The sequence below is a fragment of the Camellia sinensis genome, chromosome 15 (assembly GCF_055761805.1).
Source record: "Camellia sinensis isolate YWXY chromosome 15, ASM5576180v1, whole genome shotgun sequence".
NCBI classification, from domain to species: Eukaryota; Viridiplantae; Streptophyta; class Magnoliopsida; order Ericales; family Theaceae; genus Camellia; species Camellia sinensis.
The window spans coordinates 67,044,259-67,068,664 of NC_138975.1; the positions used below are offsets into that span (position 1 = coordinate 67,044,259).

At 35.2% G+C, this 24,406-nt stretch overlaps 1 protein-coding gene across 1 annotated transcript; it reads left to right on the plus strand.

Moving 5' to 3' along the window:
- Nucleotides 1–6,287: 6,287 nt before the first annotated feature.
- LOC114323308 (CBS domain-containing protein CBSCBSPB5) lies at nt 6,288–11,422 on the plus strand. The gene is made up of 14 exons (XM_028270880.2): nt 6,288–6,583; nt 7,936–8,104; nt 8,231–8,363; nt 8,456–8,626; nt 8,763–8,841; nt 8,973–9,086; nt 9,221–9,287; nt 9,393–9,498; nt 9,593–9,651; nt 9,897–10,003; nt 10,089–10,222; nt 10,452–10,537; nt 10,614–10,703; nt 10,812–11,422. The coding sequence occupies exons 1-14, from the start codon at nt 6,429–6,431 to the stop codon at nt 10,989–10,991; spliced, it is 1,650 nt and encodes a 549-aa protein (XP_028126681.2). The 5' UTR covers nt 6,288–6,428; the 3' UTR covers nt 10,992–11,422.
- The last annotated feature ends 12,984 nt before the right edge of the window (nt 11,423–24,406 follow it).

The window sequence follows — 24,406 nt, forward strand, 5'->3', positions numbered from 1 at the left end:
GAACTTAAATACCAGCGAGTCCTCTTGACTTTTCCAATGCATTAATAAATCCTACACTACCTATGTTGCCCTCATTAAAATATTGTCCATCAAATTATTTTATCTTCTCTCTCTTGCAAATCCTTTCACATTCCCCTCACTCTCTCTTTCTCCCCATCATATCTCTAAAACCTTTACACTACCATTGTTTGCCACCACCACAACCACTATCGCACCGCTTCCACTACTGCTATCGCCGCCACCACCACTATCTAGCCGCTATGACCGCTACCATCGTCGTCGTCCAATCACTACCACTGTCATCGTCATCTTTCACTCACTACCATCATTGTCCATTATCCACCGCCATCGATCTACACTCCACTGTCACGAATCTACATCGTCGTTCACTAACCACATCAACCATCATCGATCCACACTCTACATCTCTGATCTCCACTCTATTGTTGTCGATCCACCGATCTAGTTCTAGATCTACATTAATCTAGTTGTTTCAATGGTGAAATTTACTCCAAAATGTCTCCAAATAGTAGTATTTTTTTCAGATCTTACTCTTCATCCTCTCTCTATACATATATATATATATTTAAATACAAAACCATTTTAAATTTATGTTTCGGTGATAAATTTATCAGTTGCTGGTTGTGTATATATATAAAGGATAAGAGTGTTAGTTAGTGGAAGTGTGAATTTGAATGACGTCTATTTTTTATTTTTTTTTAACAATATTTAGTGATAAATTTATCACTTAATGCATCTTTAATTATCATTGTTGTTGTGCTAGAATTTTGATATTATTGCAGTAATAAATTTATCAGAAATTACCCCAAAATTCGTATCAGAAATTACCTTTATGCACTTGTGGATTAATGTTCTTCAATTTAATGATATCTGTTTGAATTGAGAAATGATCTGTTGAGTTACGACTTTAAAATTTAAATTACCGACCTTCATAGGTTCAGAAATCAAAATTGAGTATCTGCATATGTTAATGGGAATTTTTAGAGTTACTTGAGAAAATTAATTGGAAATTTATTTTGTCTGATTTGTTAAGGTATGTTTGGCTGGTTAATTTTGCACTGTAAATTGAGGGCCTTAGAGGCTTCAAAAACCGGAACAGAGGACATATTTATGATCAACATAATTTTTAGAGTCATCTGGGAAGTTCAATTAAAATTTGATTTTGTGCGATTCGTAAGGGTGCGTTTGGCTCTCCCTATGGTGATAAGCTTATGTGTGTATATATAGAGAGAGATGTGCCATATGAGTGGGTGAACTCATTATTTTGGAGTCAAACAAAATATCTGAGGGAGAGAGAACCGAGAGAAAGAGAGGGCAAAGAAGAGAGAGAGCTCACCATTCATGAAAGCTTGAAGACAAACCTTAAGAGATTGAGGAGAGAGGAAGGAGATCAACCATGGAGGCTTGGGGAAATTGAAGAGAACTAAGAGAAAGACAAAGATTGAATTAAGGTATGATAATTTATCTTGAATTCTTATATTTAAAGTATCAATTTCATGGAATCATGATAATATGGGAAGATTTGAACCCATTTGAGTTAGGGTTCTATGTAGGTATTTAATTGAACTCAATTTAAGAAGTGAGACTTTGGATTCTATGATTTTGGTTATTATTGAGACTCAACCTTATGGATACCACATGAAATGAACTTTAGAATTGTCCAAAGAATAAGATCATGCAAGAATCAAGTGCATTTGTGGGTTGTGTTTTAAGAACTTTGAAGATCATGAAAGCTTAAGCATTGATCTTGAACACTGTGGCAAAATTGGTTTATTTAAAATGGAATTACACTTGATTGATGTTAGTTTATCATGTTGTGGGACAATTTTACATGTTTTTGGGTGATTTGAGTTGGAACCCAAGCTTATAAATGGAAAGAACAAGTGTTAAAACACATAACATTTTCGAACAGCCAAACTGGCCCAGAGCCGCACGTGCGACAGTCCATTTCCAACCCAAAGTTTGATTCTGCTAAAAAAGCACATGGTCCTGCACGTGCGGCCAAGTTTCCCGCACGTGCGGGGACATCACTGTTCAACCAACTTCAAAGGAGCATATCTTTCGTATTCGAACTCCATTTTGAGTGATTATTGAGCCTAAATTCAAGCCCCGAAAGTCTAGTTTTTAATGGTGGTGGTCTCACTCCCAAATTCTAAATATACAAATAGATATGTCCAAAATAGTGACGATTGCTCACTTTCTATCTACCAGTGTTATACTATTTCTTCGTCTAAACCGTTCTCCTATCGATTCCTCCTATTTTGTGAGACATGGATTATAACCTACTGAGGACTAAGGAGTTTATAACCGATATGACTAATTGATTAAAGAGCAAAGAAATGAATCTGGTATGTGCTTATGATATGCTATGTGTATTGTGTTTGAAGGTCAATACGAAGACATCGTCCCATTATTACCGGGAGCCCATCACTGTGAGTAATAGTAGTATAACAATATGTTTCACTTACTTCCTGTGATTATGATTTATGTATTGTTACTTGTGAATGGCATTGTTATGGACCTAAGGTCGTTCTGTCCCTATTAATAGAAGTGGGCTCGAAGCCATTATGATGTGAACTGTTTATGATTCATGGCCAGAGGCCAAGGGAGGTAGTGTACATGTCGATGTTCTACATACCCTCCAATGTGTGGACAACTGTCGCTATGTGGGCCCGAGGCCATTCTGTATTACATGTGGGCCTAAGGCTATACCGCATCATACATGGGCCCGAGGCCATTCTGTATTATATGTAGGCCTGAGGCCGTTTTGAAATATGGTGATAAGACTATGGTTGGTTTGTTATATGTACATTTCTATTCTCCAAGGCTATGCTCATTCACTTAACCTCCTTACATTGCTATTATTCACTGAGCCTTGCTCACTCCATTTTTATGTATATTTATGTAGGTAAGCCATCGGGGACCAACACTAGAGTTGTACTGAGGTCCACCTGTCTGTCAAGCCACCGGGTTACGCCTCCGCGTTGAGGCTTAAATTTTGTATTGGAAATTTTGTGTCTCATTAAGTCTTATGTAAGTGTGTGTGAGGTCTATATATAAATTCTGTGATTATACATGTAAATATGGAAGTGTATTTAAATGCTTAAATCTATTTAAGCCAGCATGTATGCACCAGCTCAATGGATGTTATCTTATATTGATATTTGCTTCCGTTAAGGCACCGTATTTAAATAAATATTTGTTTGAAATTCCGTTTTGAGGCCTATGTACAGGTCGGTCATGGACCAAACTTTTAGGGGCGGGTTTGGGTCGTGACATGGTATCACCTCTCATATGTATCGTTCTTCCTTTTTTTGCATGCCGTCGGAGCTCCGAAAGTTGATAAAAAAAAAAAAAAAACTTATCTTTTTGTTTCTGACTTTTCTTTGAGCCATCTTTCAGACTTCATATCTTACTCGATTCTTAACAATTCTAATTCATGCTTTCATCATTCTTGTCACCTCACTTCCTACTTCAACCTACACCACCTCGCTTTCTCACATCTTCGTGTAATGGGTGGTTTCGGTATGCTGAAAGTTGTCTGAAAACTAACTTTGAAAATTTCGAAACATTCATCTTTTATTTCTTTCTCCTCCATCTTCCTCATTATTCTTCTTCACTTATAACATGATGTGAAGCATGGTTTTAGGTAGTAACGGAGCTGGTGATGGTGGTGGTGGCGGTCTAACGATAGCGGTGGAGCTCGCGATGATGGTGGTCGTGGAACTTGATGGTGGTGGTAATGAAACTTGGTTGTAAAAGAGGTGGGTTTGGTGTTGAAAGGTGGTGGTGATGGTGATGCTCATGTTGGTAGTAATGGAGTTCAGTGGCAGTGAAGTTGGTGGTTCGAGTGGTGATGAGAAGATAATACAAAACCAAAATAGGCATTGCCATTCCATTCCAATTTTCAACGTACCAAACGTGCTCAAATATTATACAACCCGTGATTAAGTCCGAATGTGTTGCACCTCACGGAACTGGACCAAGAGATCTCAAGAAATTATCTATTATTAGAAAACCATATTCAACGCTATTAATCACTGAGACACACATGTGGGTTAAATCTATGGAACATGTCATATTTTTTCTAATTTCAACTGAAAACTTATCACTATCTCTATTGTCAATAAATATATGAACAAGCCAATCACCATTTAAAATTAGGAAAAAAAAATTTATAGCAAAAAAAAACATATATAACTATATATAGATGAGAGAGAGAATAGTTTTCTCAAAGCTTGAATACAAATACATGACTTTCAATTACAACATCACTTTTAACTCAATAATACCAATTTCATACAACACAATCACAACAAAGCTATAGCTCATAATTTGTGACATATCTTTGTGATGACAAGTATTCGGTGGGTTGTACGTTGAAAGTCACGTTTGGTATGTTATAAGTGAAGAAGAAGAAGAAGAAGAAGAATGAGAAAGATAGAGGAAAAAGAAACAAAAGATGAATGTTTCGGAATTTTTGAAGTTAGTTTTTGGACAACTTTTGGCATATCGAAACCGCCCATTACATGAAGAAGTGAGAAAGTGAGGTAGTGTAGGACAAAGTAGGAAGTGAGGTGAAGAGAATGGCGAAAGAATAAAGTAGAACCGTTAAGAATCAAGAAAGATATGAAGTCCGAAAGATAGGTTGAAGAAAAGTAAGAAACAGAAAGAAAAGTTATTTTTTTTATCAACTTTTAGAGCTCCAACGACATTCAAAAAGAGAAAGAACGAGATGTGTAAGAAGTGAAACGAAAACTAGGCTGTGAGGTGAATCTAACGACGTAAAAAAGAGGCGAAACGGAATTATGATGAAGGAGATAGAAGGGCTTGAAATGGTGGTTAGTGGTGGTGGCTTGGTGGTAAAAGATAGTGTATCTGCATCTTTGTTTTGAAATTTGGGGCCACAATGTTATTTTTTTTAACTTTTTCCATTTCAAACATGACAGCAAGGGAAAATTAATATGATTTCAAAAACTTTAGGGCTAAAATTAAAATTATTCAAAGTTTGGAGATATAATTAAAAATCAAGACAAAGTATAGGAATAAAAATAAAATTTTCTCTATTGTTAATGTCTAGGGTTACAAAAATCTTCTTTTTAAATTTTTTTTTTCTTTATATAATTTTCTTTAAACACAAAATTCATCGCAAACATCTAACTAAATAGTATAAAATGACAACAAAAATATTGCGACATACTATACTAGTATTTTTTTTTTTCCCTCTCTCTCTTCTTTTAGGCAAAAGGCACATGCATGTCATTTTAGGCTTATAAATGGGGATAGCTCCGAAACACCAAATAATTTCTCCATTTTAAGGTAAAATAAAAAACAAAAAACCAGACCCATTCCATTTCAAAATATAAAAAACCAGAGTTAGTGATAGAAAGTTCTAAGAGCATCTCCAACCCACTAGGCATATAATGCTTGTTAGTTAAAATGTTTAGTATAATTCATTTTTTTTAACTCCAATGCACTAGGCATATGATTAGGCATTTTAGCTCAACTCATATTTACTAGCTACATGTAGCTAGCTTTCAAGGCTAGGCAAAATGAGTTTAATCATTAGGATCATTTCCTTCCATCTTTGTTGCTGATGTGGCATTTTCTAAAATTAATAGTATTTAGATAAATAACTAAAATAAAGAGCATGGTTGGAGTAGAAATATGAAATAGTTGATAGGCAAAATAAAATATATACTTTATAGTAATATTTAGATAGGTAAAATGCCTATTACCGTTGGAGATGCTCTAACACTAAAGCTTGAACACGAGCACTTGTGAGGCGACAAAAAAATATATATATATATCAAAACATCATATCAACATGTGACATCCACTGTCTCAAATTAAAAACCCCAAACATTATTAAAAAACCAGACCCATTTCAAAAGTTTAGGACCTGAGACTCTTTCGTGGGGGGTAAAAAAGCCCTAGGAAATTCTGATAACAGTTAGTTATATTTCAACTGCCTCACGATTTCCCCTGTAAAACTGGAGCCTATTATTTCTATGTTAAAAAACAATTCATTGACGTGTTGCTATCTCATTGGTTGTCCCTCTCCAACTTCGTAAATCTTCAAACAAAATTCAATTTCAACAATCCTCCCTCCCTCCCTCCCACCATTTCTCTCTCTCTCTCTCTCTCCCCCTCCACCACCCCCAACAACCATCACCGGTCGGTGCATTTTCCCGGGAAATTAAACACACATTCATTTTCCCGGAAAAATCAAATCCCCCGATCGGAACGATTCCTTATTTCCAATCACGATTGAGCCGTGATAAAAAATTCATCAAGAGCTGAATTATCAGATTAAATTAACATACGATGAATTTCTTGTGAATCAAGCAAGGCATTTGCTTTGTAATAATTTATATTGCGTGGCATTGTGAGGGAGGAGTTTGAAGATGATGGCGAATCAAGGCGGTTCTTTAAGGAAAACTCTGTCTTTGAATAGCTCTCCTTCTCCTTCTCCTTCTCCTTCTCAGCTCAAGAAGAAACCTTCAGAGAATGGCAGCCTCGATACAACCTCCCGAAAATCTCTTTCTTCTTCTCGTTCCATGTATGTTTTTTATTTATTTATTATTATTCAAGATTCTCTACCATTCTTCATCATTTGATTATAATTATTGTTATTGTTATTGTTATGATTCATTGGAATTAGATATTCAGATTGGAAGGTGTGTTTTTATAAACCCATGAGCCAGCCATTTCATGAATTAGATATTCAATCAATGCCTGCACTTCCATTTCATAGAAACAGAATTGCATAACAATTAAAATCCCTTTTATAGGGCTGACTCTGTGGCAATTAAGTTGTGTTGTGTTTTACCATATTTAAATTATCATCAGACTGCATCATCTATACCTCCAATCCAATCAAGGATGGACCTGGAGGGGGGCTAAGAGAGGGCAATCGCATCTTACCGTTTCAAAAACACCCTTTATTATACTAGTATTAGCTACAATTATTTCGAAATTATAAAAACTTGCCCCCTTTAGGCTTTTCTTGTTTTAGAAATTTTAGCTGTCATATCTATGGAACATAGGATCAAAATATGACATTAAAAAAAATGGACAAATTTTCTTATAACTAGTGTTAATTACAAGCCCTAATTTTTAAAGAATAGAATAAGGTATCAAATGGTTACTTGATACGTTCATTGAGAAAGATATTGTGTGAGATTTTAATGACGATTCTGTCATAGACATTTTAATGACATGAAAGAGTGTTGAGTACAATGACTCAAGATGCCTCACTTTAATAAATACATTGTTTTATAGTTGCTATCTTCTGTAACTAAATGTGGAAACAAAAAACATGTTATATATATTGATCTTTTTTTTACTTTTTTATACTATCAGAAGAAACTTATATTATGAAAATTCCGGGTCCGTCCTTGCCTCCAATTATCATCATTCCACATCATATATACCTCCATAGGTTGTGCCCTAATTATTCACCAACTTATTTTCTGTGGATTCACAAGGAGATGTATTCCTAGTCTATGTGTGTATGTGGCTGCGAACAACTTGTTTGGTTCTGTTTGACTTGAGTTTTCCTTTTTCTGTTTTCTGTATTTTTATTTTATTTTATATATGTGTGTGTATTGTGTTCCTTATGACATTCTTTTGAGCATTACCATAGGCTTCATTCAAATAATTTCAAAACCGAGGCCTTTTTTCTGTATTCCGGATATCAAGAGCAGAAACTATTGTTTATATATACAAGATGATTAAGGAGACTACTCTTTTGTAGATAAGGTACCTAATTGATCTTACAAGGCATAGCATTAATGCTCCTGCATGCAACTCACTCTGCCACATTGACAGAAATCAAGACGAATATAACGATGAAACTTTTTAATTAAAACTTTGTCGATATTTATTTACTTCCACTTGTATTTGGAATAGGGGAGTATCTGGAGAACGTAAGGTGAGGCGATTGAGGCTGTCGAAGGCCCTGACAGTACCTGAAACTACAAGTATTTATGAAGCTTGCCGTAGGATGGCTGCTCGTAGAGTTGATGCTTTGTTACTGACTGACTCAAATGCATTACTTTGTGGAATCCTGACAGACAAGGTTTGATTGTAATCAATTTTGTGATACATAGCTGGGCAAAAGAAGACTTGCGTACTACACTTGCTTTTTCTTTAATCGTATGTCTAAATTTGGTTTGTGTTTGATTATTCCTTTTTGTGGTTGAAGGATATAGCAACAAGGGTTATTGCTGGCGAGGTGAATCTTGCGGAGACACCTGTTTCCAAGGTTATGACTAGGAATCCAGTTTTTGTACTGTCTGACACTCTTGCTGTAGAAGCCCTGCAAAAGATGGTGCTAGGTTAGTATTGATCAGAAAGACCACAACATATTATTTTTCCAGTGTTCTTTCCTAAATTTTTCACATTGAATATGGTCATGATATTACCACAGGAAAATTCAGACATTTGCCTATTGTGGAGAGTGGAGAGGTCATTGCTTTGCTTGATATAGCAAAGTGTTTATACGATGCTATTGCCCGCATGGAAAGAGCAGCTGAAAAAGGAAAGGCCATTGCAGCTGCTGTTGAAGGTGTTGAAAAACAATGGGGGGCATCTATTGCTGGTTTGTGGAGTGTATATTAAAAAAAATTCTCTAGCATACCTTCTTGTCTATTGCAGTTGAATGATGTTGGTTTACTGGGTCTCTTTCAGAGACATGAATCTTTCATTTATTTATTTATTTTTCGCTTGATAAACAGGTCCTAACACATTCATTGAAACACTTCGAGATCGAATGTTTAGGCCCTTTTTGTCTACGATCATTCCTGAGAATTCAAAGTAGGTAATATCTTCTCTGTTTTTTTGTTCCTTGCATTGATTTTATTTTGTATATTATGTGGCTAGTTTTGATAAAATAAATTTCCCAACATTAACAATAGAAGTTGGATTACCAATTTTGGCATTGTCAGGATTGCAACTGTCTCGCCAACTGACACAGTATTAATGGCAACAAAGAAGATGGTTGAGTACCGTATGAGCTCTGCTGTTGTAGCAGTTGAAAACAAACCACGAGGAATTTTAACGTGAGCATCTTCTTTATTGAATTGACATTGCAAATTTCTTTTGGGTCCTAAAAAGAAATTATGCAAACTTCTACAATTTTTATATGGCTATGTAAAGCATGAATTCTGATAGGTGCCTGCTAATTTTCTCTCAGATCAAAGGATATCTTGATGAGGGTAATAGCACAAAATCTTCCTCCAGAGTCCACTCCAGTGGAGAAGGTGATTTTCTCATTGGGATTTGTCCCACTATCGAAAATTTTACAAGTTTCTGTTTTTCGTATGATCTACAATAAAATAATCTTATGCTTTCCAATTTAATTATAGGTGATGACCCCAAATCCCGAATGTGCAACAGTGGATACACCCATTGTTGATGCTCTGCATATCATGCATGATGGAAAATTTCTACACCTTCCTGTTGTTGATAAAGGTATTTTATACTCACAATCACAGAAAAAGGTTGTATAGAAGTTCTTATGATTTTTCAATTAGAGTTTATGACAAGTATGAATGGTTGAACACAGATGGAATAGCGGTTGCTGTTGTTGATGTACTTCATATCACTCATGCTGCTATAGCCACAGTAAGTTTTCTATCTTTCTGGGACCATCAATTGTCCAATATGATATTTGATCTTGCATGAGTTTGAGGTATAAAACATAATTGCTATTTTTTACAGATTTTGATAAGTATTAATAGCTAATTCTGCTAGGTAATTAATCATATATAGTATCTAAACTTCAACATCGCGGATTCCTTTTTCAAAACCCAGTATTTCTTTTAATTAGTGGAGAACAATATGGTATCACCGTTCCCTGCTGTCTTTAGGTGGGAAGCAATGCCGGGGTTAGTAATGATTCGTCACCCAATATGATGCAAAAATTTTGGGATTCTGCTATGGCATTATCTCCTGATGAGGAGGAAGATGCAGAAAGGTTAAACACCTTTTGCCCTTAAGATGATATTACACTTTTAATTGTATGTGTTTATTTTACATGCATATTATTTGTCATGTTTCAGTGATAGTTCTTTCAAATTGGCTTCTGAAAGCATTGAGACAACAAGATCACTTCCCTACCCTTCGTCAATCGTGCCTAATACCTTTGCTTTCAAAATTCAAGATAAGAAGGGTCGAATGCATAGATTCAATTGTGGTATGCCTCTTCTTCTGCTTGTCACGTCGGCATGCATTCTATAAATACAGCATAGAATTTGAACCTTTGGATCTCTATTATAAGAAACTACTGATAGAACTAGTTAGATTTATCATTTTGGCTAGACATTACTGATTTGTCATTTATCTTTAATTTAGACTTCCATTATCCACATCTTAAGAATTAACATCTCTTAACTTAATTTCTCTAAACTGGTTCTGGAGTTCAGATACACGGAGTTTGACTGATCTTGTGACGGCAATCCTTCAGAGGGTGGGGGATGAAATTGACCGCAACAACTTGCCTCATATTTTGGTATATAATCAATATCTTATTTCTTATTTGGATTCTCAGTTTCTACTTATGAGCTCATGGACAACCACATTTTCAGTATGAAGATGAAGATCATGACAACGTTGTACTTGCATCAGATAGTGATCTTGTTGCAGCTGTGGACCATGCAAGGTTAGCCGGTTGGAAGGTAAGAATGGTCCTTTTGGAGCTTATTTCACCAGTAAACTGAAGGAAGCCAAGTTACCCAAAGCAAATATTTTTTCTCCTTAACCTTCCTTTAAATTTTTTTTAACAGGTATTAAAGTTGCATTTAGATCATTCAGGAACACAAGGTCATAGGAGAGGATCACAATCTGGAGGTGTAGAGTATGCTCAATCGGATGTGTGGGCTTCAGCATACAGTGCTGTAGCTGCAGGGGCTGCACTACTTGCCGGGTTAAGCGTATTAGCATACTTGAGGAGGAATGGTAACTGATAATTATTTATACCCTTCCTTCAGTTTATGAAATTGATTTATTGGGAGCAACAGTAGAAGAAGAAGAAGAACTGAGTTTCTGTGACTACCAAGGATAAAGCTAAAATTGACCAATGATGCTGACTGGCAGGTCTCATGCTCAACATTTGTTTTTGTATATTAATATCTCAATAATTTTATCGAGTCAGAACCAACCACATACATCAATTGCATTTGTATTTTCTGTGGTTAGTTTTGTATCCATAAAATTATTGTTTATATCTGCAGGGATTTATTTATTATTTTTTGCTGCTGGGTATTCCCATAGTTTACATGATGGGATGGGTGAGAATTGTTTGTGAGGAGGATTTGTAGCTTCCTGAACTCTGGATTTGTGCATTATTAATGGATAATAGGCAGCATCTGAAATTTTCAAATGTTGTTTTTCTGCAGTGGAGTTGTCAAACATTCATTTTGCACCAAATATGAAATTAGGAAAATTTTATAATACACACTCATTTATACACCTCTAGTTACGACTTCTGTAATCTTTGATTATGATATTTGAGGAAATTCAATGATACCCACTCCTTTTGCATTACCCATGAAATTATTGCGAGTATGATATATATATTTATATTTATATATGGAAAATGCATACGCTCCAGTTATGGTATTTGTGATATTTGGTTATAACCTATTGTGATGTTAATTATGACTTATTATAATATTTGTTATGACCTATTGTGATTATTATTTTAGTTATGATCCAAAAAAAATTTTATTAGACCTTATGTAATGTATAATTATGATTCATTATTTTTTTTAAGTTATGAATGAAAAAATAATAATTATTATTATGATATTTATGATAATCAGTTCCACAAATATTAAAATTTGTATATGATCCATGTCTATAGAAGCATGATCCGTGTGTGTGTGAGAGAGAGAGAGAAAGTACTTCAACCGAAAATCAACTTTAGGTCTGCCTGTCCCATTGATGCAGACCAGAAGCAGGTAAATTGTAAATATACTTCTTGAGATTTGTTTAAAATATGAATTGTCTCCTATAATTTGTAAAATTTTAAATATTCCTTGTCAGAATTTTTTATTAAACAAAATTAACTGAAAAAATAAAATTCACAACTGCCCTCTTATACAATAATAAAATTACATAATTAATTAAAATATATTTCTGGTATCATTAAAAACTATTAATTGAGTTGATGATTTATGAATAAAAGAGATATTTGTTATGAAATTAGAAACCTTTGAAAGTAGAATATAATTTCTAAAACTGTAAAAAGTGATTCGTATTTTAAATAAATCTTAAAAGATGTATTTGTAATTTGTTTACAAAATCATGACGAAATTCTTGTATGGTATGGTATGGTATGTACTAGATGAGTTATGATAGCAAAATCGGTTTGAGTGATTATGTTTTCTTTCAAGAATTATACATTCGCGCTGTGCCTAATTAATTGAAGGGGGCTTAAAAATTACATAGGTTAAAAATAAGGAAATGGTACAGAAATGACACGGTACTATTGGATGGCTACTTGACCACATGGTCTTTTTGACTCATGGGATAATTTCTATTGATTGAGGAATGATGTGTAGCTGCTTATCATTGATTATGTATACTTCGAAAGGGTGTGGGTTCTCTCCAATCTACAAAATGACTGGAGGAGGTGCTATTGGGCTTCATGGGACTCTTCGCAGATCTCATTTCAAAAAGTTGAACTGTTCATTTTGGTCAAATATGTGTAGATCATTTATTTTTTAAAAAAAAATAAAAAACAAAAAAAAAAGATTGATCCAATTCCACGTGTTTTTGTGATATTTGTTTAGAAAAAATGAACAACAAAGATAATTTTAAAAATAGACCGTCAATTTTATTACTTACAAATCTGATGGGTTACGATTATCTTATCAATCTAATTTTTTTTAATGAATAATTTACCCACATAATTGAACAAAATGAATGGTTTTTGTTGGTCTGGGTTGGGGCCAACATCCTACTGTGGCAGAGATCCAAGGTAAGGCCGAATCACAGTCGACTTGTAGCACTTGACGTTGTACCCTTTAAAGAAATAAAGTAAGGCTTTCACCACTACCTATGGGTTTTGGTGAGATGGTAAGCACTTGATCCGATAATTGGTATAAGAGCGAGGTTTCAAGTTCGATTTCCCTAAAAGGAATGTTGCTTGCGGGTAGGGGTTGGGGAAGGATTGTTGACCTAGGTTGGGGCTAGCATTCTGTCGTGGCAGAGGTCTGAGGTGAGACTGAGTCAAAATCAACTTGTGGCGCTTGGCATTGTACCTTTTAAAGAAATTAAGTTTCACCTTCACCACTACCGATGAACTTTGGTAAGATGGCAAGTGCTTGGTCCTATAGTTTTGATCATTGAAGTGGGGGCCAAGGCCCTACGAAGCCCCAACAACACTTTCAAGCATGTTTGAAATGAAGAAATAGAATGAAATGAGGGTTAGAACGGAATATAATGTTGAATGGAATGGAATATCCATTCCTATTCTACTATTTGGTTTCCAACATGGAATGATATAAGAATCGAATGATAATTCTCATTTTCATGTTTGGTTATGGCTATTAAAATAATGAAATGAAATAAGTTTTTATTTATTTTTTTTTTCCCTATTATTTTGTTTAATAAGCTACTTATAAACAAGTAAAAAAATTCATTAGATCATGATAATGTTGATAGTTGTGGAAGTGATGGTATGAGTTGTAGTAGTGGAGGTAGCGACAGTGGCATCGACGGTGGTGAAAGAAATGATAGTAGGATGATGGTGGTGGTAGGTTGTTGTCGTGTTAGTGGTAGTGGTAACAGTGTTGTGGTGGTGGTAGTTCTCATGCTAGTAGTAGTGGTAGGTTGTTGTCGCGTTGGTGGTAGTGGTAAGGTAGTGTTACGGTGATTGTGGTGTAGTGGTTGTGGTGAGCATTAGTAGTAGAGTGGTGGTTCTTATGATGGTGGTGATGGTGGTGGTGTGGTTTTTGTGAAGGTGGTGGTGATAGTGGTGTGGTTTTTGCGAATGCAGTGATATAGTGGTAAGGTAATAGTTGTGGTGGCGAAGGCAATGGTGGTGGTGGTGGTGGTGGTGAAGAAGTGGTAGTAAAATAGTAGTTCTAGTAATGGTGGTGGTAGTAGTGGTTGTGATAGTGATGGCAGTGGTGGTAGTGGAGACGGTGATAGTAGGGTGGTGATGGGTGGTGTGGTGGTTGTGAATGTAGTAGTGGCAATGGTAGTGAGGTGGTGGTTGCAGTAACGGCGGTGGTAGTGGTGATGGTGATCATGTTGTGATTGTGGTTATAGTTGTAGTTGTGGCAGTAGTGGTGGTGATGACGATGTGGTGGTGGTACTAGTGGTTGTGGTGGTGATAATGGTGGTGGCAATAGAGTGGTGGTGGCGACATTTGCAGGGGTAATGTTGAATCTAATATGGAATTGAATTATTATTTCTTAAGTTCAAGAAAAGAATTGGCATTCTCACATTTTGTTGGAATAAAAATGACTTTCTATTTAAATAAGGTGTACCAAATAAAAATTTTAAAAAAGAAATTAAGAGAGAATACAAAATTAGAATTGATATTTCATTTTAGCCCATTCTATTGTGCCAAATGTGCTATCAGTCCATTGCGAATTGGAGAAAAACACATTCCTTCTCGAACAGTCCTACTTGAGAGATATAGAGCAATTTTTTAATTAAATAATGACAAAATTTAGAGATTAAAACTCAACTTACTAACTTTGAGATTTTGATTTTGACTTTGAATATAATCGTTGCGGTTTCTATGCCAAAAGTTAGGCTTAAGGATTTTTTGTTGTAATTTTTTTTCACTTGTCCTATTTCAGAACATCTACACATTAAATTATGTATAAATCTTGAAATAGGGAAAATTTTGAGGCATGGTTCAAAAATTATAAATGTGGGGACATAATTGTAGAGATGTCTACGTGGCCAGGGTGTTAGCCGAGGTGCTATGTGAAGGTGCCAAGTTGCCGAAATTGTTAACCTGTGACTGAGATGTGATGCGGTATTATAGAATTTGAGATATTCGGATGGAGGAAAAGAGTCATAAATGATTTGAGGCTATGTGTTTAGATAGAGATGAAACCCCTAGAAGAGTTCATTCTAATCTAGATAAAGGAGTCCGAGATAGATGTTATCCTTGTAAAGAGATAGAGTCCTAAGAATTGATACTTTTAGAGGATGAGGGCACTACTGACTATATAAGCAAGGCACCCCTTGTTGAAACAATCTTCTGTGTAAATAAAATAACTTAAAATAATTCAAACAAAATAAAATAAAACTTACAGAATTTATTTTGTTGAACCGAATCAATAATTTAAAGACCAAGTCGAGTGTGTGACACTTTGTCCTTAAGACAGATTCGCCCCACTACGGTGCTTACGGTTATGTGGCGTCTATCTCCTAGGATACAATGATCTTCACAAATTTGTAGTAGCACTTCAAACAAATTTGTTTGACGAACCAGGACCTTGTGTTCTATAACTCTCTGAAATTTTTTCTAAAATAATATGAAGAATAAAGGACGCAAGAGAGCAAAATGAAGGCAAAGAAAATGAATTTTCGGAATCAATAAAAATTGGAATGGGGATGCCTTTATATAGACTTTGTTGGCACCTATTCAATTTGAATAGAAAAGGTATGAAAAAGGGACATACTCCTTCCTTTAAAATAAAGAGACACCATGAAAGGTTTGCACCCTTTCATTCAAATGGAGGTTTGACCCTTCCTTTAAAACAAAAAGACACCATGAAAGGTTACACCATTTCATTCAAAATGGAATCTATTTCAATTCACAACTACCTCTTTATAAATTTTCCAACAATCCCCCACATAAATGAAATTGACGGAGAGAAAATGCAACAACATGATGTAAATACAGAGAGTACAGAAATTGGAAATATTCTGCAAAGGATAGGTAGCTTTTGGCTTTGAACCTTCCCTTGTGAGATACTATCGGATTTACTAGCTAACCAGTGAACATGATGTCTTGAACTGTTCAGCCGTTTGTGTAAACTAAGACAATAGAACTCACACAGTATATCTCCAGACACAGTTTTGTTCTCACTATTGTGTTCATTTTGGCCCTTAACAACCTGGTCTTTTATGAGTGCTCTAAAGACTTGTAGCCCTTCACAAATCTTATAGAACCGGCCCAGTTCACACTCACATAGATGATTCTTATGAAATGTATCCTGCCATACTCCACTAGGTTTACCTAGATATAAGAATCATTAAAAGTATTACTTAACCTAAACCGCTGCAGACATCACTATTTCATCAAAGAAATGGGTAGGAGATAAACTCCCCAGTGATCCTTCTGAGTCATTCACAACTCGGTTGTCCCTTTGAACCTGGATCTTGGGATCTCCAGTCAACTAGGTTGGGTTGCCATTATGGTAACTCTTATTTAATAGGCTTTAGTCTCATTCCCCTCGATGAATTCTCAACTAGCTCTCTTGCTAACCCTTTGGTTAGTGGATCCGCTATGTTGTCTTTAGACTTAACATATTCTATGGACATAATTCCATTAGAGAGTATTTGTCTTACGGTATTATGTCGACGATGAATATGTCGAGACTTACTGTTATACATATGACTCTGTGCTCTACCAATTGCTGATTGACTATTACAATGTATGCATATAGCAGGCACCGGTTTTGGCCATATTGGAATATCTTCAAGGAAGTGGCGAAGCCATTCTGCCTCTTCCCCTGCTTTGTCTAAAGCTATGAATTCAAATTCCATAGTAGACCTAGCAATACAAGTCTGTTTGGAAGATTTCCAAGATACAGCCGCCCCACTAAGAGTAAAGACATACCCACTAGTGGACTTTGAGTCTCTTGTATCCGATATCCAATTTGCATCACAGTATCCTTTAAGTACTGCTGGATATCTAGTATAATTAAGCCCAATGTTACGAGTAAATCGGACATATCTAAGAACCATTATAATTGCTTTCCAGTGTTCTACTCCCGGATTACTCGTATATCTACTTAATTTACTTACTGCATAAGATATATATGGGCGAGTGCAGTTCATCAAGTACATTAAACTTCCAATAATTTGGGCATACTCTAATTGAGAAATACTTTCTTGTACATTTTTAAAAAGATACAAATTAACATCTACAGGAGTTCTAGCAAGATGATCATCATCTTTGCTGAATTTGTCAAGTATTTTCTCAATGTAATGAGATTGTGACAAAGCATATCCTTCTGATGTTTTGGTAATTTTCATACCAAGTATTACATCAGCAATGCCCATGTCCTTCATGTCAAAATATTTATTCAACATTTTCTTGGTAGTTTTAATCATGTCATTATTACTACCAATGATGAGCATATCATCTACATAAAGACATACAATGACATAACATTTATCTGTGTTTTTAATATAAACACATTTGCCACACTCATTAATTTTAAATCCATTTGACATCATTGCCTTGTCAAATTTCTCATGCCATTGCTTTGGCGCTTGTTTTAAACCATATAATGATTTAACCAATTTACACACTTTCTTTTCGTTCCCTGAAACAGAAAACCCTTCTGGTTGTTCCATGTAAATTTCTTCATTTAACTCACCATTTAAGAAAGCGGTTTTAACATCCATTTGATGAATTTCTAGATTGTATAGAGATGCAATGGCAATTAGCATTCTAATGGATGTTATTCTAGTAACCAGTGAGTATGTGTCAAAGTAATCTAGACCTTCTTTTTATCTAAAATCTTTGACTACAAGTCTTGCCTTGTATTTGTCTATTGATCCATCCGCTTTCAATTTTCTTTTGAAAATCCACTTGTACCCAAGAGGTTTACAACCTGGTGACAAGTCCTCTAATTCCCAAGTGTGATTTTGCAAGATGGATTCAACTTCACTGTTGACAGCTTCTTTCCATAACGGAGCTTCAGGACTGGACATAGCATCTTTAAAAGTTAAAGGCTCATTTTCTAACAAATATGTTAGAAAATCTGAACCAAAAGATTTTGAGGTTCTAGCACGTTTACTACGCCTAAGTTTCTCTTCCTCATTTTGATCTAACTCTTGTTCTTGATCATGTTCTTGATCCTGACTAGTAATAACATCAAAAGATCTTTTATAAGTACTAGTCTCTTGTCCAGTCTTCTTTGGAAATACATGTTCAAAGAATGATGCATTCCGAGACTCAATAATAGTATTTACATGCATTTCGGAATGTTCTGATTTATGAATCAAAAACCGATAAGCACTACTATTCTTGGCACAACCAATGAAAATGCAATCAATGGTCTTAGGACCTATCTTAGTCTTTTTAGGACTAGGAATAGCCACTTTAGCCAAACACCCCCACACTTTTAAGTATTTGTAGGATGGTACTCTTTCATGCCACAATTCATAAGGTGTTTGATTTATTTTCTTTCGGGGTACTTTATTTAAAATATAATTAGCAGAAAATATTGTTTCCCCCACAAGTTCTGAGGTAATCCAGAACTTATTAACATGGCATTCATCATTTCTTTTAAAGTCCTATTTTTCCTTTCAGCAATGCCATTTTGCTGAGGTGAGTAAGGAGCGGTGGTTTGATGAATTATTCCATGTTCTTTACAAAACTCACCAAAAGGTGATTCATATTCACCAACTCTATCACTTCTAAGTTTCTTGATTTTCTTACCAAGTTGATTTTTAACTTCATTCTTATATTGAATTAAAGTTTCCAAAGCTTCATCCTTTGTTCGAATTAAATAAACATAACTATATCTAGTATAGTCATCTATAAAAGTGATAAAATACTTTTTCCCACCTCTAGTTTGAACTGATTTAAAATCACAAATGTCACTATGAATTAATTCAAGTGGTTCCGTACTTCTTTCAATTGAATGAAAATGAGTTTTAGATAATTTTGTCTCAACGCAAACTTCACATTTATGATTTGAATCAATGTTAAATTTAGGTAAACATTCCATATTAATTAATCTACGCAAAGATCCATAATTAACATGTCTTAGTCTACCATGCCATAAATTTGAAGACTCAAGCAAGTAAGAAGAAGATGTAGTATTATTAATAACTGAGGGTACAACGGTCATTACATTTAACTTGAAAAGGCCATCAGACATGTAACATTTTCCTACATACATCCCGTTTTTGGTAAGTACAAACTTGTCACTTTCAAAAACTAGCCTAAACCCATTCTTACTCAACAAAGATCCGGAAACTAAATTCTTGCGAATGTCCGGTACATACAGCACATTGTTGAGAGTAAGTTCATTTCCAGATGTCATCTTGAGTACAATCTTTCCTTGTCCTTCAACTTTGGAAGTTGAGGAATTGCCCATAAAGAGTTGTTCACCATTGTCCACTATAGAATAAGATGTGAACATCTTTTTGTCGGCACAAATATGGCGAGTAGCACCAGTGTCCACCCACCATTCTTTAGGATTTCCGACAAGATTTGCCTCGGAAACAACTGCAGAAAGATTGATATCATCTATACCATTGGAAATATTGTCCATTTTAGTCATTTGGGCTTAAGCAGGCTTCTTGTTTGTTCTTCTTTTGCTTTTGCCTTTGCTACGGCAATCTTTGGCCCGATGTCCCTCTCTGTCACAGATGTAACATTTGCCATTAAACTTGTACTTTTTATTATCCCCCCCTTTAGAGCCTAATGATGAACTTTCTCCAGAAGACTTTCGTTTCTTGGTTTTTGAAACATGTTCCACCACATTTGCCTTAGACTCCATAGGATGCTTACCAGCCCGCTTTTCAGAATTGTAGTTGTCCTCCTCAATTCTCAAACACACAATTAATTCGTCCATAGAAATTTCTTTGCGCTTGTGTTTGAGGTAGTTCTTGAACTCCTTCCAACCTTTTGGTAATTTTTCAATTAAGGCTGCAACTTGGAAGGATTCACTGAGAGACATGTCTTCTGCGTGAATGTCATGCAGAATGAGTTGGAAATCTTGAGCTTGGCAGATCACAGTTTTTGAATCAACCATTACAAAATCCAAGAATCTGCCAACCACAAATTTCTTTGAGCCGGCATCTTCCGTTTTGTACTTTTTCTCCAGCGATTCCCAAAGTTCCTTTGCTGTCTTGATTGGACTGTAGACGTTGTATAATGTGTTGTCAAGTCCATTCAAGACGTAGTTCCGGCAAAGGAAATCGGCATGTTTCCAAGCATCAACCGCAGCAACCACTTGCCGGTCGGTTTCATCCTCTTTCAGGATAGGAGTATCTTCACGGAGAAAACGAGCCAGGTTTAGAGTTGTAAGATAGAACAACATTTTCTGTTGCCATCTTTTAAAGTCAGTTCCTGAGAACTTCTCTGGCTTCTCTCCATGATTTATTGGTACTGTCATCACAGGAGAGGGGGTTGGTGCAATTGCAGCCACCACAGTAGTACTTGTTTGGGCATTTGTTTCAGTAGCCATCAATTCTAATTTATAAAACAAATTTATAATTAGAATTTTCACTACACAGAAAATTAAACCAAATTCACAGAATTAAATTCTGTAAGAATAAAAGAAACAAGAATGTAACTTTTATTTTCCAATTAATTTAAAAATAAAATAAAATTTTATTTAAACAAATTAATTCCACACAGAAAAATAAATTCTGTAAAATAAAAGAAATAAAAACTATAACTTTTATTTTTCAATTAATTTGGAAATAAAATAAAATTTTATTTAACCAAATTAATTCCACACAAGAAATTAAATTCTGTAAAATAAAAGAAATAAGAAAATAACTTTTATTTTTCAATTAATTTGGAAATAAAATAAAATTTTATTCAACCAAATTAATTCCACACAGAAAATTAATTTCTATAGCACTTCAATAATTAAAATACTATAACAGAATTTTAAGTAATGAAAACTCAGAAAATAATTTCTAAAACCCAAAATTAATTTCTGAAAAATTTCACAAAAATATATTCTGAATTGTTAATGACACCAATATCGTACTACTAGTTGTTGTCAAAGAAAAGAGACAGTATATTACTACTATCTGTCAAATAGCATATAATCACTATTTGTTTTTTCAACCAGAATATTATTTTGTAAATCCACAGAAAATAATTTTCTTCCGAAATTATTTACGAAGAATGAAAAAAAAAAGAAACAAACGAAAAATTCTGTAAACAGAATAATTCGAATCTGTCTTAAGATTGTTAGAACAATCTTCTGTGCAAATAAAATAACTTAAAATAATTCAAACAAAATAAAATAAAACTTACAGAATTTATTTTGTTGAACCAAATCAATAATTTAAAGACCAAGTCGAGTGTGTGACACTCTGTCCTTAAGACAGATTCGCCCCACTATGGTGCTTACGGTTATGTGGCGTCTATCTCCCAGGATACAATGATCTTCACAAATTTGTAGTAGCACTTCAAACAAATTTGTTCGACGAACCAGAATCTTGTGTTCTATAACTCTCTGAAATTTTTTCTAAAATAATATGAAGAATAAAGGACGCAAGAGAGCAAAATAAAGGCAAGGAAAATAAATTTTCGGAATCAATCAAAATTGGAATGGGGCTGCCTTTATATAGGTTTTGTTGGCACCTATTCAATTTGAATAGAAAATGTATGAAGAAGGGACATACCCCTTCCTTTAAAATAAAGAGACACCATGAAAGGTTTGCACCCTTTCATTCAAATAGAGGTTTGACCCTTCCTTTAAAACAAAAAGACACCATGAAAGGTTACACCCTTCATTCAAAATGGAGTCTACTTCAATTCACAACTACCTCTTTATAAATTTTCCAACACCCCTGTGGGTTTAAGATATGTTCTGAACTAGTGTTATTTTATGCCGATATCTTTGAGAGATAAGTTGACTGACTTGATGGTCAGAGTGTCCCCAAGTGGATGAGCCATTGGTGTTTGTTGTCTTCTTGTATGCAGGTGTCGGGCTTAATTTATTCTCGCGTGTGCTCTATAGCTAAGTTCCTGAGATCTCAGCAAGAGATCTAGTTTGGTTGTGAGGTCAAAACTCAACATCCATAATTTAGCACCGTCTGTGGAAACTTAGTAAGAATAGATGGCCAATATAGGACAAGGAGAGCAAGTCGAGAACGACCTAGTCAGTGAAGAGGAGGAGCACGTCAATCTCGATGCGGGAGAAGGAGAAGAAAATTGTGACAAAGTACATGAAGTGAATTCGAAGGCAAACAATGCAGCCTAGGGCCATCCTGGCCTGAGGATGGGCAACGTAGGCAAACGAGAGCCTGTTCCTGAGGAATACTATATCAAAAGTGATTTGTAGGTATGGAAAGATCAATGCTTGCAAAGGGACAATGAGGTGAAAGAGTTGGTAGACAAGTTGACCGATTTGCAGACAATGGTAAGCTTTATGATGGCAAGCAAGCTGATGCAGCCAACATTGCCAACGCCGGCTACAACCCCGGTCGCTACGGGTGCTAGCGCCAAATTGGCGGGACAAGCCACAACACAAAACAATATGACAAAGGTCGTGAGCTCGCCACTGCGATCTCAACAAGTCGGGAGGGCAAAGACATAAAAAGTGGAGCCCTCGAGAGTGAAGCCTCTGAGAGCAGAGGAGTCCCAAGTCAAAGGATTACACCAAGTGAATGGGCAAGACCATCGGGTGGAGAGGACGTTGGACAACAGCAAGTCCAAGAGGACGCTGCCAAGCACGGGAAGTAGCACGCCAAAGAGACTGAAGTTAGTGAACAACAGGGCAGTAGGGCAATCAAAGGAAGACCTACTTAATTACCTATAAAGGAAGATGAATGTTGCCGATGTGACATCCACAATATAGCCAAAGTCAACCTTCTCAGTGGAGTTGGATGCCTTTGAGGCGCTGAAGAGATTCAACATGCCAAGATTTCAAATATAAGATGTTAAGTCTGATCCTAATTTTCATGTCAGTTTATATTTCAATGCTATGTCTTTGTGGAGTGAAAATGACCAATTGTTGTGTAAGGTCTTCCCATTGACATTAAGAGAAATTGCATAAGATTGGTTCCTAAAGTTACCTAAGAGATCAGTCACGAGTTGGGAAGGTCTAGTCGAGATGTTTGTAGCTAGATTTGTGACTAACATGTTGCAGCCACTAAGAGTTGATTACTTGTTGGCACTAAAGATTGACAATGGCGAGAGCCTAAGGGCTTATGCCAAGAAATACTATGAGGTTTACAACTGGATTCCGACATGTAACTAGGTGCTAACCTATAGAGACCCTAATTTTTGGTAATTACACTTGAAACCCTAAGCCTTATGTTAATTGCATTTTAGCCCCTAGTTTCATAAAATTTTACAAAATGGTTCAATAAAGAATAATTTTTCTGTTACAATTAAATCCTAGAACGCCATTTAATATTTGAAAATGCCCTTGACACATAGTTTTTATTTATTTTAACCCCTAGTCTCTTAATTAATTCATACATTTTATTCTATTATTTATTGGAAAATGAGTATTTACATAAGTATTTATAAATATTATTTTGGGAAAAACTTGGTGAATGAACCACCTAGAAGATTTGAGACTCTAACTAAAATAATATTAAGATATGTACTAGTATTCAATTTTTCTTAACCATTAAGTTAATTTTCTTAACAATTAAGTAACAATAATTAATCAAGGACAAAATGGTCTTTTCCACCTAAAATCCTTGTCTATAAATTGAGAACATTTCCCCCATTCCCTACACATATTTTCAGCAGCCAAGGAGAGGGTGAGAGGAGGAGATTGTGAACTACAAGGAAGTGGAGAAGAAGAAGGAAAAAGAAAAGGAAGAAAAACTTGTTTTTTTGAGTTAATGTAAGAACCACACCTCTCTCTTGTCTTCTCCAATTCTTTCACCCATCTCATCCTATTATCTAGTATGCTCTCTTGTGTTGATATTAATGGTAAATATGGTTTTTGGTGTGTATGCAAGTGTGGGTATGAATTGGTGACTTGGTCTTGCAATTTTGTTCAAAATCTGCACTATTACAACTTCTCTATTTTAAAAGAAATATCAAATTTATTTATTTCTCAAATCTAAAACTAAGATAGGATATTTGGTTTGTTTAGAACATATGATAATTCTATTAGCCCCTCATTGTGTGTTTTTTAAGGCATGGATGTTTTGTTTCTCTGAAAACAATCCACTTCTTGCAATTTTATAAAATTTCAGAAAAATCATCTTATGTTGGTTCTTTTGTCAAAATTTAGAATTCTAAGTCCTCTTTCCAACAAAATTTATTTGGGTAAAAATTATCAAGTAGATTGAGAGGAAAACTAGTTTTCCCAAAAGATGACAAATCTGGATAGATTTTGAAACATAGCTTGTAGATGAATTTCTGGTCGTGTTGTGCAAATTCTACAAGTTGGAAATGAAAACAGACATTCTTTTTTAATGTGCAATTTCAGCCCCTAAGATGACCTAGAAGTAT

What these genes read in the sequence shown, in the direction of transcription:
- LOC114323308 (XM_028270880.2), top strand. Translation starts at nt 6,429, where the DNA reads ATGATGGCGAATCAAGGCGGTTCTTTAAGGAAAACTCTGTCTTTGAAT. An exon ending in AAACCACGAGGAATTTTAAC is followed by an intron (nt 9,087 to 9,220) that starts GTGAGCATCTTC and finishes ATTTTCTCTCAG; the next exon opens with ATCAAAGGATATCTTGATGA. An exon ending in CCTTCCTGTTGTTGATAAAG is followed by an intron (nt 9,499 to 9,592) that starts GTATTTTATACT and finishes GGTTGAACACAG; the next exon opens with ATGGAATAGCGGTTGCTGTT.